Below are 15682 nucleotides of genomic sequence, written 5' to 3'. Positions count from 1 at the left end.
AAAAGACAAAGGCATAAAACGGGGGGAGCATTAAAAATTATATAAGAGGCATGAGAAATACGTAAAAGGGCATATAAAATAGTGCAGGAGCAGCTGCAGGCATAATAAGAGTTTTGTTCATTTAAGGCAAAGTGAGGAGCCAGGAAATGGAAGAACTACAAAACTATAAGAGTGCGGGGTTGCCATAAGGCGCTCTGTGGCAGTAGGCTGAGGGCTCGCTGAGCCTAGTCCGTACAGTTGGATGCTGAGCACGAGCTAGAGGTCATCATCCGCTGGATGTTAATCACCGCTGTCCAGAACCGGACAACACGGTAAGTGGTGGTGCACATGTCTTGTCATTATTGGGGCCTAGGTGTGCAGAGCTGCACTTGACACTCTTCTTAGAGATTAACTAAGGCCCCTGAGCAGGGCTGCCTTGGAGGAAAAAGTAAGCATGCTGACTGTAGACACCGCCAACAAGCCCTGAAACTTCTTCCAGGCCATTCTGCCATTAAAGCCTGACAGCTATTGCTACAACCGTTGCCTTGGCAAAATGCCTTCCCTATTGATTTTTGCTTGCTAACTCCAAGACAAGCAGGTGATGAAGCCGGATGAGTCACCCTGCTAGCAGCCTGCTGCTGCAGCAATTGCTTGTCTGGGCAGCCTGCCTTCATAGGTAATCTCAAGTGGGCACGTGGAAAGCTTGACTCCCTTAAACGTCCAGGCCTTATTTACACAAAAGACAGTAATCTTAAACCACCTACCGCAAATTAGCTAATCCATGTGGCATTGAGCAATCTGCAGGCTCTGGCAATTCCACTCTCAAAAGAGAGGCATTTGCTGTATGCTGGAAAAAACTATTTGGCAAGGCAACAGTCCAGATTACTGAGCACCCACAAGCGACAAGGGAAGATGGTCTGAATGTAGATTCATGCACCATGGAAAGCAATGTTCTCTCTCTCTCTCTCTCGGCTCCGAGTGCAAAAAATAAAATAAAAAATACAGCAGCATATAATTGCATTAATTGGCAAGTGCAGAAGAGCAGCCAGATGAGTATGAGTTTCAGGACCCAGAGAGAGAAGACATGTACAAGGGAGATAAAGCCTGCATAAATAGTGGGAAAGAATGGGAATGGACTCATGGCATCTGTGCAAGCCAAGCAGTACTAGAACAATTCCAGATATGGTGTCAGGTACAATATATTGCTGCCCGATTTCTATGATTGGATTATAGTACGCTGGCAGAAGGTGCTAAGCAGCAGGCTGTTGGGGTGGCTATAGGTAGGCCTGCTACACAGACAATTCCACAGTGCTACAAATGCAAAGATTCCAGTCATAAAGTGTGCAGTAAGCAGTTTTAGCCCACCCTCTCCATGCCTGGAAAAATCTCCGTGTGCAGAAGATCATGAAAATATGCCAAGGTTCTCAAGTTTCAGCCAGTACACTCCCGAAGCCAAAGTCCATTTCCCCATTTGCCTTCACACATTTATGCAGTTAATTAGAAGCCTCACTTTGAAATATACTCTTTCTGTGAGCAAACTGGTTCGTTCATCTTATCACCAGTTTGCAGGCAAAGGGGAAATGCCTTTTGATCTAATGCCACATTTCTATTTAGCTAGAAAACTAAAATGCAATCTGATTAAGTTGACATGAGCACCTCAGCAATAGCTGACACTGCCAAGCAACTGCTTTCTAGAGGACTGAATAACAAGGCAACTGAGACCAGTTCAGACAGTATCCTGCCCCTAAAACCAGCCCACACGATTCGGGGAGGTACACCAAGAGCACAAACATCCCGATGTCTTCCCTGGATGTCCCAACATCCTCCTGGTGTGTTACTTCATTGTGTGTGTGGGCAGGGTAATCTAAACCTCTGTTCTACACACAGTTCATATACTAATAAACGCCCCCGCAATAAAGGAATGCACTGGGAGGACATCCAGGAAATTCATCAGGACGTGTGTGCTCTCTGCATGTCCCCCTTAACTGTATGGACTAATTTGGGATGGGGCGGGCAAGGGAACAGCATCTGAACTGGCCCATAAAGGTTACTCTGTGGCTGCATCTCCTGCAATAGTAGCTGCCACTAGTGAGACGAATCAGGGATGCTAACTAATTTGCCAAGTGTACCACTGCATGCTTGCCTGCAAAGAGACTGGTAGACCAAGGCCTAGACTAGCGAATTATTTGGGGAGGCCTCTGCCACTCAAGTCTTTAGCCCAATTATATACCTATTATCCACTGCACTTTAAATATTGACACAAGGATCCTTGCAACCCGGTCCTCATATTATAGTAGTTAATATGTATTTGATTGGGAGATCTGTATTTGATTGGGTGCCACCCACTTGCTCTGCTGCTGTCAGACAAAATAAGAAATAAAAATGATTCAGTAGACACCGGAAACCTAATATGTTCCAAGCTAAAGTGAACTTTTTATCAGAGGAAATTTGACTGAAGCGAAGCTTTTACTCCAAAGCATGGCTACTCAAAAGCATCAGAGCAGGGCTGCCTTTTACAGAAGCTGAAGAGGTAGGTTTTGGTTCTCGCAGTTTGACAAACACACAACTAAGCAAATTGCCAAAAGGTCAGACAGCATGTACAGCAAGGCACAAAACTGAATTAAGCTCTCCCCCAGTCTCCTGATAAGCATTCTACCAACTTCCTTTCCTGAGCACCATGTTGCACACAAGCAGAAGCATCCAAACGATCCAGGACATTTGCAATGCAATATGAATAGCAAGCAGAATTAGTGCATGTGAGAGAAGGCGAAGAGAAGCATATTCCAAGAGCATTGTACCATACTTATATTTCCACAGCTCAAAGAGACTCCAAAATCCAGAAGACTACACAAGCCCAAAGGGCATTATGAAATGTGGCCCAGCTGAGATCCTCTTTTTCTACTTTTAAATGTCACAGCCTTGCTTTGGTATAGTAAGCAGGAGGCTGTTTTTGCATTTGTATAATGCTTTCTGGTAGAGGCAACCAGCTCAGTCAAAGCATGCAGCCAAACCACACTGACCAAGACATCAATGCATGTAATCCGGGGAAGGCAAATAAACTATTCGGGTCTGACACTGAAAGCATTTGATGCACACAAAGTGTTTCCTATTATTAAACAATGCATAATCTCTTGAACTGTTATACATTGCCATTTTATTCAAAGTATCATGATTCCACACAGAAGCCAAAGAAAGAGACATTACTACTAACCAAAAAGTACATACTCAGAGATAGAATGCTTCAAGAGCAAGGGAAAGGTATCAATAATGCATGGGCATTTATTGGATTCATACCTTGCCTTGTCATTCGAAATGGTGATGTACACTCTCGGTACATAACACTCCACAAAACCTAAAATGCTAAGCAGCAATCCCCATTTATGTGCTTTATTTTCCATAGTATAACCAAATACCAGTTCAGCCTACTTAGACAAATTAAGTGCCATCTTGCACTGCTTCCAGACAGACTGCAGGTCTATGCTTAGATTGCTCTAGACAGATTTTATTATGTATTATAACCCACTTCCTCTTACATTCAAGACAGCTTGCAAACCATAGTTAGAGCACTCATCTTTAAGGCAAACATCCAAACCCAGCTCAACTGCAAACACCCCTTTCTGAATCAAGATGACTTGCAACCCCCCATCAGGGAGGTGGTTCTGTGAAGCTCTTCCAGGAGCATATTTCACAACTCTGGGACCACCATTGAAAATGCCCTCTCTTTGTAGAGGTTGACTCTACCTTATGAAGTGACGGAATCTGGAGCAGGACCCCCAGTGAAGATCAGCGTTGGCAGGAGGAACATATAGGGAGCAGCAGTCCCACTGTTATGCAAGTCCCAGGCTTTAAAGACCCAAGCCAGTACCTGGAGTTGAGTCTGGAAATATACTGACAACACCCCTCACTTCCAAACTGGTTAATATCACCCCGTAGCTTCCTATAGATATTGAACATGAGAGATATTGATTTTATGGAACCCCTGCACAACATGAAAAGTGCTTGCCTCACCAGCTACAACTCTACAATGCATCCCCCACCCCAAGAAGGACCAAAATCACTCAGGAATAAATCCAGTAACCCCCACCAGAAGTTCTAGTCACTGAATCAAAAGGTTAGGAATGATAGTGTCCAATATTGCTGAGAGGTCCAGAAATACCTACAGGGAAGAATTTCGCCAATCAGCTTCTAGGTACAAATGGTCAATCAGGGTTATTTAGGGTGCCTTAGTACTATAACCAAGTCAGAAGCTTTATCATGAACAATGGAGAAAGAATGTCTCATCCAGATGTGCCTGAACTTGCTCTGTCCTCTGCTCAATGTATGTGCTATTACCACCTCTGTTAAAGACTATAGGATTTCCAGGGAGGCACTCTGGTCAATAAACTCAGCCTAGCCAGTACTGACCAGTCAAGGGGGACATGCGTCCAAACTACATATAGTGACCCTCATAACCTGTCCACATTCTCAAAAGTGAAAACAGGCTAAATTGATTCAAGCAGCTGTAACAAGTAGGCTTCCAACACCTCAAGTTCAGACTCTTCCATAACACAGCAGCATCCAAGTCAGACCAGATCTGAGCTATTTTATCAGCAAAGTACTGTGAAAAATAGCCACAGTAGACACTAGACAATACACCAATTGTTAGGTAAACTCTTAGGAACACTAGTCTAAACAGCTCCATTGCAGGAGATTCAGCTGATGCAATAGTGGCCAAGGAAAACAGAGTTCTTTGCCACAAAAAATGACCACTTCCTATTAGGCCTGCATGGCAAGGCAAATCAGATCTTGCATGCTTTTTCCACCACATGCTGTCTTCTTATACACGTCACATTTTGGAAAGCCCATCAGAATGCCAATTATGCTCATCTTTTGCAGCATCCTCCAGAGCATCCCACATCATCTCGAGGGCAGGCCATCCTAATAACCCCCAGCTGTTTTCACCCATACCTTAACCAGACAATGATCTGATCATCACAGCAGTGTGACTTCAAAGTCTCTAACCTCAGATCACCAAAACAATGGTCAGTGTGCAAAACCAATTTGGGTCATTTCTTTCACACTAACTTCAGTCATTATGTGCTTGCAGCAAATTCATTTCACTCGGTACCACATACTCAAAAGGCACAATGATCATGCTCCAATTTGCGGACACTCATCCCAAGACGAAATGGCTAAGTCAAGAACCCCAAACTCCATTACTGAGCCTATTTCCTCATGTTCAGTTTGCTTGGGTCTCAGATTAATCCTGTGACTGTATAGTGACATTAGAAATTACACTGAACCTGAAGCATCAGTCTCAGTGCCATAAGAGGATAACCAACGTTGTAAATAGGCTTTTGTACCTATTTAACCTCCTTATTTCACACTCAAATTAATCCTTACAATGCAATCTATCCTTCCTAGAATAACTCATCTGCTTATCGCAGTCTGTTATCAAGATAGAGTTGATGTGTTGTCCAAGAAAGAACCATGCTTGGCAGCTCAGTCTCATGTAAGTCTTCACTTTCAATATATTGCTCAGTGTTGAAAGAGAGAGTGCAGGTTGGAAGCAGAATTCCTGAAATAAAATATGTCTATAAAGCTCAACATAGGGATCTGTGACTTTCAGACTGCACACAATATGCCAGTGCATTGACACATTCCTGGGGTCGTTTAGAGTGCTTTTCCTAATGGAAAGTTCATTCACCACTGGCATCTCACTCTTCTCAAAGTCCACCAAATCTACAAGACATATTGCCTGTGGGGTTAAGATGCTTAAGGACCATTAAGCCATATACACATTTTGAGACCAGATTTTTCAGACAACTTGTAAAATAACCACACAAGCTACTAACCAAGGCCCCAGATTATCCTTACTGTGCATTTTCGCCAATAAGCTCAAGGTCTTACTTCAAAGAGATCTCATTACTGCTACTCATGGGGAAATTGCCCAACAATGTGAACATGAATCAATATTACAGTATAAGCTATGAAGTATTTTTCATGTGTGGAGGAAAAAAATGCACTGTCACTAGCCAGTACCTTATTCAAGTGTGTGTCAACATTCTCATTAATTATGGCAACTGTCCTTATTTTAAAGCGCTTATAACTTTAGAAGCCATCAGTCTTCTAATTGTCGATTCTTGGTATCAGGGTGTCTGTACTATTGGAACAAAACAAGTATACCAGGTGGGACTGCAGAGTATTCAAATATCATGATGCCTGAATTTGGCACAGAACCCAAACCACAAAGAGCAGGAAGAGAGAGTCTGCTTTTGTATCTCTATCGGGTTTAATACCAGCCAATTAAGATCTATTGATCTGATCATCCCTCTTTATGGCAGATATCCAGACAGTTTAGGAGTCACGTGTTTGAATTACATAGATTCCCCTGTACAGGTAATGGGGAATACCAACAAGTATTCTGCAGTAAGGCTATAAACCCAAAGCCGTAGGTCCAACACACAAAGAGCCAAGGGTCCTTGTTACCTCATGCGAAAATGCAGGGTCAACTTGATGCTGCTGCTAATTTCAAACACATGGTTGGGGGGAAACCATAGTTTGGCCTGTGGATCATAAAGTGCAAACAAGCTGTAGCAGACTGGTGTGATACCTGTGGAAGACAAAAAGATTGCTGAGAGATGTGGAGGGAGAGTATTCCTGCCACTTAACCAATCAGGCTACTTCTCCAAAAGTAGCTCTATTTATTAGCTGCCCTTCCCCCAAAGACAGGATTTTGTAGCACATGAATCCAGGGTTGGCAAAGCTGTCAGAACAAATATTGTTAAATTGTCTAGGAAGCCATGAAAACATCTTTTTAAGATGGTGGCCTATTCTCTTTATTGCTTCCTGCTGTCATCTGATAATACAGGCAATAGTGAGGGCTCCTTGTCCCCAACTTTCTGAGACACAATTTGTATGTACACCCACCTCAGCCATGCCCCACTCCCACTTTTAGAAGCAAGCACCTCCTGAAAATCTCTCCAAAGTTTCTAGATCCCCAGCTAAACTACAGAAACTAAAGTCCTGTGGGTGGAACCAAAACCACCAGCACAGAAAAGCTTGTTTGACTGCCCTTATGTGTAAGTGTACTCACTGCCACAGAGGATACAGGAAACTAATACTCAACGCGGTTACCATAGAGGCAAAGAACTATCACCATACCATCTACATTTAAAAGATGTACTTGTCTTTTATATAGTTGCTATGTGTGTTTTGTTTAATTGTAACTGTTTGGGCTATGCCTGAAAGCAGAAACCAGGAAAAATCAGTCCCCTGAATATCTTTTAGATTTGCATAACCTTGTTACTTATAACAATCCATTACAGCCATTTAGAATGTCTTGATTCCCAACTTGGGTTTCTTGAGATGGGGGGGAGGGGGAGGAGGCAATCATTTCCTTAGAAGTCAATTTACAGACTATAATGCAATGTTGATTCTGATTCTCTCTCAATTAGCACTTTTGTTAATGCTATACATCTCCCAGGCAGTGGAGGGAGAGGGGAATCCCTGTAACAGGGATTCCCAGACGTTGTTGACTACAATTCCCATCATACCCAGTCAACAACATCTCGGACCCTGTTACAGGGAACACTGCTCCCAGGTAATACATTTGTACTCTTGCAACCATCATGTGAACCAGTGCTGGGAAAACTTGGCCCTCCGGATGTTGAAGAGAGTTGTAGTTGAACAACATTTGGAGGGCCAAGTTTGCCCACCCCTGATTTATACCAGGGTTGCAGCATCACACACCAGGATTGGAGGTAAAAGGTTCCAGAGTAAAGGATATGGCTTTCAGGCAGATTTGAACCACAGCAGCTGCATCTCACACACAAGCCTAGTCTGACTTCCTGTTCTGAATAGCTGAGGTTGACCTCCATTTCACTACTTGCTCACTGCCTCCTCTCTCAAACCCAGCTGTGTTGAGAAATCCTTCCTTCTTCCTGTACCTGCTTCTGCTCTTAGCTTAATCTTAGTTCAAGGAGAACTTGAACATTTGACTTAGCCTCTGTACTCCTGGCTGAACTCCCACTATCCACATATTGTTTGACTATCCTGGCACAAAAACCCCTTTTGCATTCATTCAGACTCTGACATCGGGTTTCCAAAGGCAGCTCCTGCATATGAAAGGAGAGATTTAGCTCCAAAACATCAGGCAAATCACTGCCACTGTTATTTTGTTCTCCAATAAAGCTCCAGGCATCACCCACTGTTCTAGGGATCACACAAACAGCCATCTATTTCCCATCTGTAGAACTGATGGCCATACTCATACTGGCCAATGCTGTGGAACTCAAGGAATAATGCGTGCAGCACAAAAGAAGTTCTCCAGTGACTATAAATATAGTGTGAACCTAGAAAAGCTGGATTCTGTTCCTCATTTTCTAAGCACGGGCAATTAGGCAATTTCGGCTGCAATTTTCCCAGATACTACATATACATATTTGTACTTTACTAGAATATTTGTTAGAACAGTTACAAGTTTTCCACAGACAGATACCCAGATAAGTCAAGGCCCCATGGGCTGCTTACCAATCTTCTGCGCAATATCAATGCAGATCTCTTCAGCACAGAGAGTCCCCTGTGTGTAAGTCTGGTAAGGTTCCTCCTCCTGGTCACCCTTCCAGTGAAGGTACACCCTCAGCTGTCCAGCAGGTGAAAAACGGCACCCCTCCATGTCCGACTCACTGTGCTTCACTGCACAATGGCACAGCGGCATTTTGCCAGTCCCCAAGTCCCTAGCTGGAGAGGGAGAGGAGCATCATGAACTGTAAGGAAATTAGCACATTTTCTCAAGTCAAGCAGATTCAACAAGCAGTAGTCTCAGAAACACCACAAGCACTCTTACCTTCCCTTTAGAATCTATCAGGAGGAGTCTTTTCCAAAAACACAACAGGAAGCAGAATCCTAGTTCAGCTTATAGAGAAAGGATGGCTCAAGTCTGGGATCCATATATTTTGGCTAGGTTTGCTAGCCAGTTATTTCTGTAGCAGAAATGCAAGGCTTTCAGTTCCTGCTGCACAGAGGCAAAGCAGATGTGTACCTTTTGTACTCTACATCCAGAAAGGGTTCACCCACCTTGCAAAAAAGGGAGTGGGACAGGATGTATGTCAAAACTAGTCTTGCCTTCCACTCCATAATACCGATGCTATGCCCAAGTACGAGACACATTTTGGCTGCATTTTGGAGAGAGCACTCTTTGCTTTGCTATGATATTGGTGGCTTTTTAAAATGGTATCACTCCCATGGAGAGTATACGAAAAGCTCTCCCTGCTACTGACCGACTGACTAAGTCTACTGACTGTATTTGCAGATGCCTACTGAAGGCCATCAAATCAACCAGTTCACAGATTTCTATACCATGCTAGGCTATTCAGAAACAAGTCAGACAGAACTTGCACTTTTGCAAATTTGATGCCATTTTTTTTTTTTAAAGTCGGCATAGTTTGACCAATGCAGTACTCTTGCAGAGTTGCCTTCATTTCAATGCAGCCTAAAGCAGGAGAATGTCCTATGAGAACACAGCCCTAGCTTTTTAGAATCTTTCAAAAAGAAAAGAATTTATAGTTTAATTGTAGAAGTGAGTACTCAAGCAGAACACTGCACTTACACATGAAAGTCAGTAAGATTAAAACTTTTCACAGCTTTAAAGTTTTGTCGAGGGTCATTATGGGACGGATACTTTTCTATTGTTTTGCTGTGAACTTGTGAAGCAAGGAAATTCTGTGTTGAGAAACCCAGATTTGACTCCAAGACAAACATGTTCTGCATGCAAGTCAGTGCAATCTGTGCACATGGTTTTGTGCTGCACACCATATTGTGCAGCTAGATGTTTTGTAGAATTTGGAATTCAGTTTTAAATTGTTTTTTAAACTTACAGTGGTAGAAGGAAAGATATGGACATGTGATGGGCAACAGGAGTACATGGGTAGAAGGAAGTGGCTGCAGGCCAAAAGGAAGGGACATACAAGATCCAGTTCTCTGGATTCTGCACAAATTGTCAAATTCTTCCAGATTCTAGATGCCCAAGCTAGTAGTTCAATTTATATACCTTGCTAGTAGCTCCAGATTACAGGCCAGAGCGGAGTAATGAATGGGGCGGGGAAGCAAATTCTCAACTACTACATAAGGAAGAAATGGGCACAAAATCCAGGTGTTTTGCTTTCTAATTCATCTTCCAACCACCAGCTTATTGCAGCTGGTAGAGACTCTTCTTGAAAAGGTCTGATTTTTATTTTTATTTTAATTAAAGTATCACACAGGTCAACTCTCCATTCCAACAAAATACACTCCTAAGAGAGAAGATAAGTGAATTTTTTTTTTAAATTATTTTTTTTAAGGTAAGATCCCATCCCGAGTCTGGGCAACTTGAGGAAGTCCCTTCCCAATACAGTGGTCCCTCGACTTACGAAGTTAATCCGTTCCGAATGCACATTCGTAGGTCGAAAAGTTCGTAAGTCGAAAAGCGGTTTCCCATAGGAATGCATTGGAAACGGATTAATTCGTTCCGGAGCCTAGGAAAAAGACCCAGACACCCAGTTTTATGTGCAAAACTCTTCATCAAGTGTACTTTAAAGGCATGCAAAATGCAAACTCCGAAAACTCATGCGGAGCATTGCTCGCCATGGGGCAACGACCACATTATCAAAATTCATAAGTCGAGGAAACCGCATCTAAAACCGCCAACGGTTTTCCGTTCGGATGTCGAAAAATTCGTAAGCGTGCGGCCACTTTTTCCTTTCGTAAGTCGAAAAATTCGGTTGTCGAGTAGTTCGTAAGTCGAGGGACCACTGTATTAGCTTTATATCCAAGGGTAGCACTTCATAACATCACTTGAGGACAATAAACAAAACCACACAAATCCTGGATCTCAATTCACTAGTCATACCAAAACAAAAGTTTAAAGGCACATTTTATTTCCTTGGATAGAAAAATATTTCTTCATACCAAAGCTATTATGAGTTACAGCTAATTAGAAGCAGCAAACATTAGCTCAAATATCCAGTCAAGCAGGCAGTTCAATTTCTTTTAATAAATAGAAACCATAATAGCAGCCCAGTCTTCTGGGAAGTTACACTAACCTGCACAGTAAAATCCCATTTTGAAATGCAGCTTCTTGCCAGCCCTTTGTCTGTGCATAATGGTGAGATGAGCACTAGTCTGTCCCCCAACCCACCCCTCTGTGTTTCTGCTTTATTTTGTTTCTGAAAAGAGGAGGTCGATATGCTTCAGCATTTGCAGTCAGATACCACACAGCTCTGATAAGGATGGGAAAGATGTATCAGAAATTCATCTCAAGTTCATTCAGAGGAAAGGTTAGAACTTGCTCGCTTTTCCTTTCCTAGGGCATTCCTGTTTTTTCCATGGAACAACAAATCCAGAAGCAGCTTCATGTTTAAAGTTACACATACAGCTTCGAGGATCTTGAATTCTGAACTGAAATACAGTTCTGCAAGCTAGAAAGCATTATGCTAATGGGGGCAGGGAATGGCATGTTCTGAACACTTGATACTAGTTCCATTGCTGAGACTTCTTTCCTTTAATTTAGAAAGTTTTAGTCCCTCATTATGTCACAAGAAGAAGACTGGGAATAAGGATTTGTAGCTCAAAGTGAGGCAACACTCAACACACAAAACTACATACAACATTTGATTTATCATTAGCCTTGATGGGTTTAATTTTTATTTCAACAATAGCAGTTTGGTGGTAGTGGTGGGGATCCAGATCAGGACTGTGACAGGGTGAGAAACTTTAACCCTTTGCCTCCATCATGGTCCTGATCTGGATTCCACTCCCGTCCCTCCACAACTGTTTGTTCTAGGAAGAGAGATCCTATCGGTAACAATAAAAGTTTTCCTCCTGAGGCAAATAGTAGTATAGCAGTCATGTGGGCCTTTTTGGTCATCGCACCCCGTTTATGGAATGGCTTCCCTAGTGAGATTCACCTAGTGCCATCACTTGTTTCTTTTAGAGACTAGGTGAAGAACTTTCTGTTCACTCTGACTTTTTAAAGTATATTTTTAAGATTGATTTAAACACACAAGTTTTAAAACTCTTTGTTGTATGGGTGTGTGTGTGGAGATTTGATGTGTTTTATGTGCTTTTACTGGATGCTTTAATGTTGTATTGTGAGCTGCCCAGAAAACAATTTGTTATGGGGCTGCTAACAAATAAAGTTATTTTTATCATTTTTATTTTTATCATTGGGTTACAGCCCCCTCCCTGTTCCATTGTCTGGCTCCCCCTGCCCAATAGCTGCTAATTAAAGAAAAACTAAGCCTGTCAAGGCTAACACCACATTTAATGTTATGTTCCATTTGGCCCCAGTTGTCTATTGAGCCCTAAGCTCCATCTCAAGAAGGGTTCAGAATGGCCCTCAGAGACAAATGAGCAAAGAACACAGGCTAGAGGAAGAGCATAGAAAAATGCTGGATTAAGAACGATATCATCTTGTGTCTCCTGGGAGTCCCATTTCTCAATATCAAGAGCTTTATCTTAACAGTAATGAGAGGCAAGGTTCTGAAGCATACAGACATACACCATAAGTGTACAAAAAAGAAAACTTATTTTCCCCTTTGCAAAATGTATCATTCTACAAGAAACACCATGCTTCTTTCCACAGATTCCTATGTATTCTGTCCACACCAAGCTTTCTGGGCAGCAAGGGGCACTGTGACTAGATAACATTCTGAACTTAGACCCAAAGATTTCTATTCAGATCCCAGATCAGTCACCAACTGCTTGGATTGCCTTCAACATCATAACCTCCCAGCCCTCACTCCCCACCTGCAATATGTGGGCGAGGGCCAGGTCTCTGGGCCCAGGTATTTGTATGTGGGAAGAATTTTAATAAAGGGGCTACTGTTTTAAATTGTCCTGGGTGAGGAACTTGTATAATGTGTCTGGGCTTATCTGGAGATGGGAAGACAGGGGGCGTGTCCACTGACTGTGGGGCAGCCATTCCGGTGGTGGTGGGGAAAAGAAGAAGCAATGTTGGCAGGTCAGCAGGCCGTTACAGGGGAAGAGAATATAGAAATCTAATAACTGTTTCCCCTTCCAGCTATCCTGCCAGCTCTTTGACCTTGGGGAGCAGTGCCGACCACCCATGGAACCTCACCTTGCTCCTCTAATGCCAAGTCGGTCCAGAACAAATCAGAAACCATCCATGATTTGATTCTGGATGAAGGTGCCAACCTGGTATGTATTACAGAGGCCTGGTTGGGGGAGGCTGGGGGCCCAGTGTGGTCCCGGCTTCTCCCTCCAGGGTACTCTGTTGAGGAGCGGGTGAGGGACCGGGGACGGGGAGGTGGAGTGGCTGTGGTCTACAAGAATAATATCCCCCCCTTACCAGGACCCCTGTTAGAGTATCAGACCGTATCGAATGTGTGTACTTATGTTTGGGGACCAGGGATAGACTGGGACTTCTGTTGGTGTACCAATCGCCCCGCTGCTCAACAGAGCCCCTAACTGAGCTGACGGATTTGGTCTCGGACTTGGTGCTGGGTGACTTCAATGTTCATTTCGGGACCAATTTGTCCGGGGCGGCTCAGGAGTTCATAGCGGCCATGATGACTATGGGCCTATCTCAGGTGGTCTCGGGACCGACGCACGTTGCAGGTCACATGCTTGATTTGGTCTTTCACTCTGATAAGGGTGGTGTTCCGTGGGTGGCAAATCCTGTGATTTCCCCTTTGTCATGGACGGACCACCATCTAGTTAAGGTTGGATTCACAGTCACACCCCACCTTTGCAAGGGCGAGGGACCTATTAGGATGGTCCGCCCGAGAAGGTTATTGGATCCCATAGGATTTCAAGAAGCTTTGGAGGGATTCAGTGTTGGCTCTGCCGGCGATCCTGTTGATGTCCTGGTGAAGAATTGGAACAACAAACTCACTGGGGCAGTAGACATGATCGCTTTTAAGCGTCCTCTCAGACACACTTCAAAACTGGCCCCTTGGTATACGAAAGAACTATGGGGCCTGAAACGGCGAGGTAGACTAGAACGCAGGTGGAGAAAAACTCGGCTTGAATCTGACAGATTGCAACATAGAGCTCATTCGAAGACCTATGCTCAGGCGATACGTGCGACAAAGAAGCAATTCTTTTCTGCCCGTATTGCATCTGCAAGTTCACGTCCGGCGGAGTTGTTCAGGGTTGTGAGAGGGCTAGTATGTGCCCCTCCTCCCTTGAATCAGAATTTGGAACCATCTATTACCCACTGTGATGTGTTTAATAAATTCTTTGTGGGGGAAATCTCTCGTATTCGGGCCGACTTGGATTTTATCTCCGCACTTACTTCAGTATCTAATGTGGAGGTATCCAGTGACTCCTCTTTCCTCTTGATCCTCTCCCGACATGGCTTGTTCAATCTAGCAGGGAGGTTGTTGTAGAAGGCCTGGTAGAGATCATAAATGCATCTCTGAGGGAAGGTAGGATGCCTCCTAGTCTTGAGGCAATTATTAGACCGCTTCTAAAGAAGCCTACCTTGGATCCCTTGGAGCTGAGGAACTACAGGCCTGTCTCCAACCTTCCATGGCTGGGCAAGGTAACTGAGAGGGTGGTGGCCTCCCAGCTCCAGACAGTCTTGGAGGAAACTGATTATCTAGACCCATTTCAAACTGGCTTCCGGGCTGGCTATGGGGTGGAGACTGCCTTGGTCGGCCTGATGGATGATCTCCAACTGGCAACTGACAGAGGAAGTGTGACTCTGTTGGTCCTTTGGGACCTCTCAGCGGCTTTCGATACTATCAACCATAGTATCCTTCTGGAGCGTCTGAGGGGGTTGGGGGTGGGAGGCACTGCTTTGCAGTGGTTCCGCTCCTACCTCTCAGGCAGGTTCCAGATGGTGTCCCTTGGAGACTGCTGTTCTTCAAAATCTGAACTTTTGTATGTCCCTCAGGGCTCCATATTGTCTCCAATGTTGTTTAACATCTACATGAAACCGTTGAGAGAGATCATCAGGAGATTTGGTGCAGGGTGCTATCAATATGCTGATGACACCCAAATCTAGTTCTCCATGTCAGCATCATCAGGAGAGGGCATAACCTCCCTAAATGCCTGCCTGGAGGCGGTAATGGGCTGGATGAGGGATAACAAACTGAGACTGAATCCAGATAAGACGGAGGTACTCATTGTGTGGGGTTGGAACGCGAGAGACGAGTTTGATCTGCCTGTTCTGGATGGGGTCACACTTCCCCAGAAGGAACAGGTACGCAGTCTGGGGGTGCTTCTGGATCCAAGTCTCTCCTTGGTGTCCCAGGTTGAGACAGTGGCCAGAAGTGCCTTCTATCAGCTTCGGCTGATACGCCAGCTGCATCCGTTTCTTGAGTTAGACGACCTCAAAACAGTGGTACATCTGCTGGTAACCTCCAGACTGGATTACAGCAATGAGCTCTATGTGGGGCTGCCCTTGTACGTAGTCCGGAAACTACAGTTGGTCCAGAATGCAGCAGCCAGGCTAGTCTCTGGGTCATCTAGGAGAGACCATATTACTCACGTATTGAAGGAGTTACACTGGCTGCCAATATGTTTCCGGGCAAAATACAAGGTGTTGGTCATAACCTATGAAGCCCTAAACAGCTTGAGCCCTGGGTTTTTAAGACAACAGCTTCTTCGTAATGAACCCCACCACCCACTGAAATCATCAGGAGAGGTCTGTCTGCATTTGCCACCAGCTCGTCTGGTGGCTACTCAGGGACAGGCCTTCATTGCTGCCCCAAGGCTT

At 44.1% G+C, this 15682-nt stretch overlaps 1 protein-coding gene across 5 annotated transcripts in view; it reads right to left on the bottom strand.

Annotated features, from left to right (window-relative positions):
* The window catches only part of TYK2 (tyrosine kinase 2), a 74652-nt gene that overhangs the window by 43822 nt on the left and 15148 nt on the right, over window positions 1–15682 (bottom strand). For all 5 annotated transcript variants that reach the window (XM_053289956.1, XM_053289954.1, XM_053289952.1 and 2 more), the window contains exons 2-3: window positions 8491–8700; window positions 6448–6571 (exon numbers count right to left, since the gene is read on the bottom strand). In XM_053289956.1, coding sequence (XP_053145931.1) covers window positions 6448–6571; window positions 8491–8677 — 311 coding nt within the window. In that variant the 5' untranslated portion in view covers window positions 8678–8700. The remainder of the gene's footprint in view (window positions 1–6447; window positions 6572–8490; window positions 8701–15682) is intronic.

This window comes from Hemicordylus capensis, chromosome 2 (assembly GCF_027244095.1).
Source record: "Hemicordylus capensis ecotype Gifberg chromosome 2, rHemCap1.1.pri, whole genome shotgun sequence".
In the NCBI taxonomy this organism is placed as follows: domain Eukaryota; kingdom Metazoa; phylum Chordata; class Lepidosauria; order Squamata; family Cordylidae; genus Hemicordylus; species Hemicordylus capensis.
Note: the sequence above shows the minus strand (reverse complement) of the source record. Positions and strands in the feature narration are given on the sequence as shown.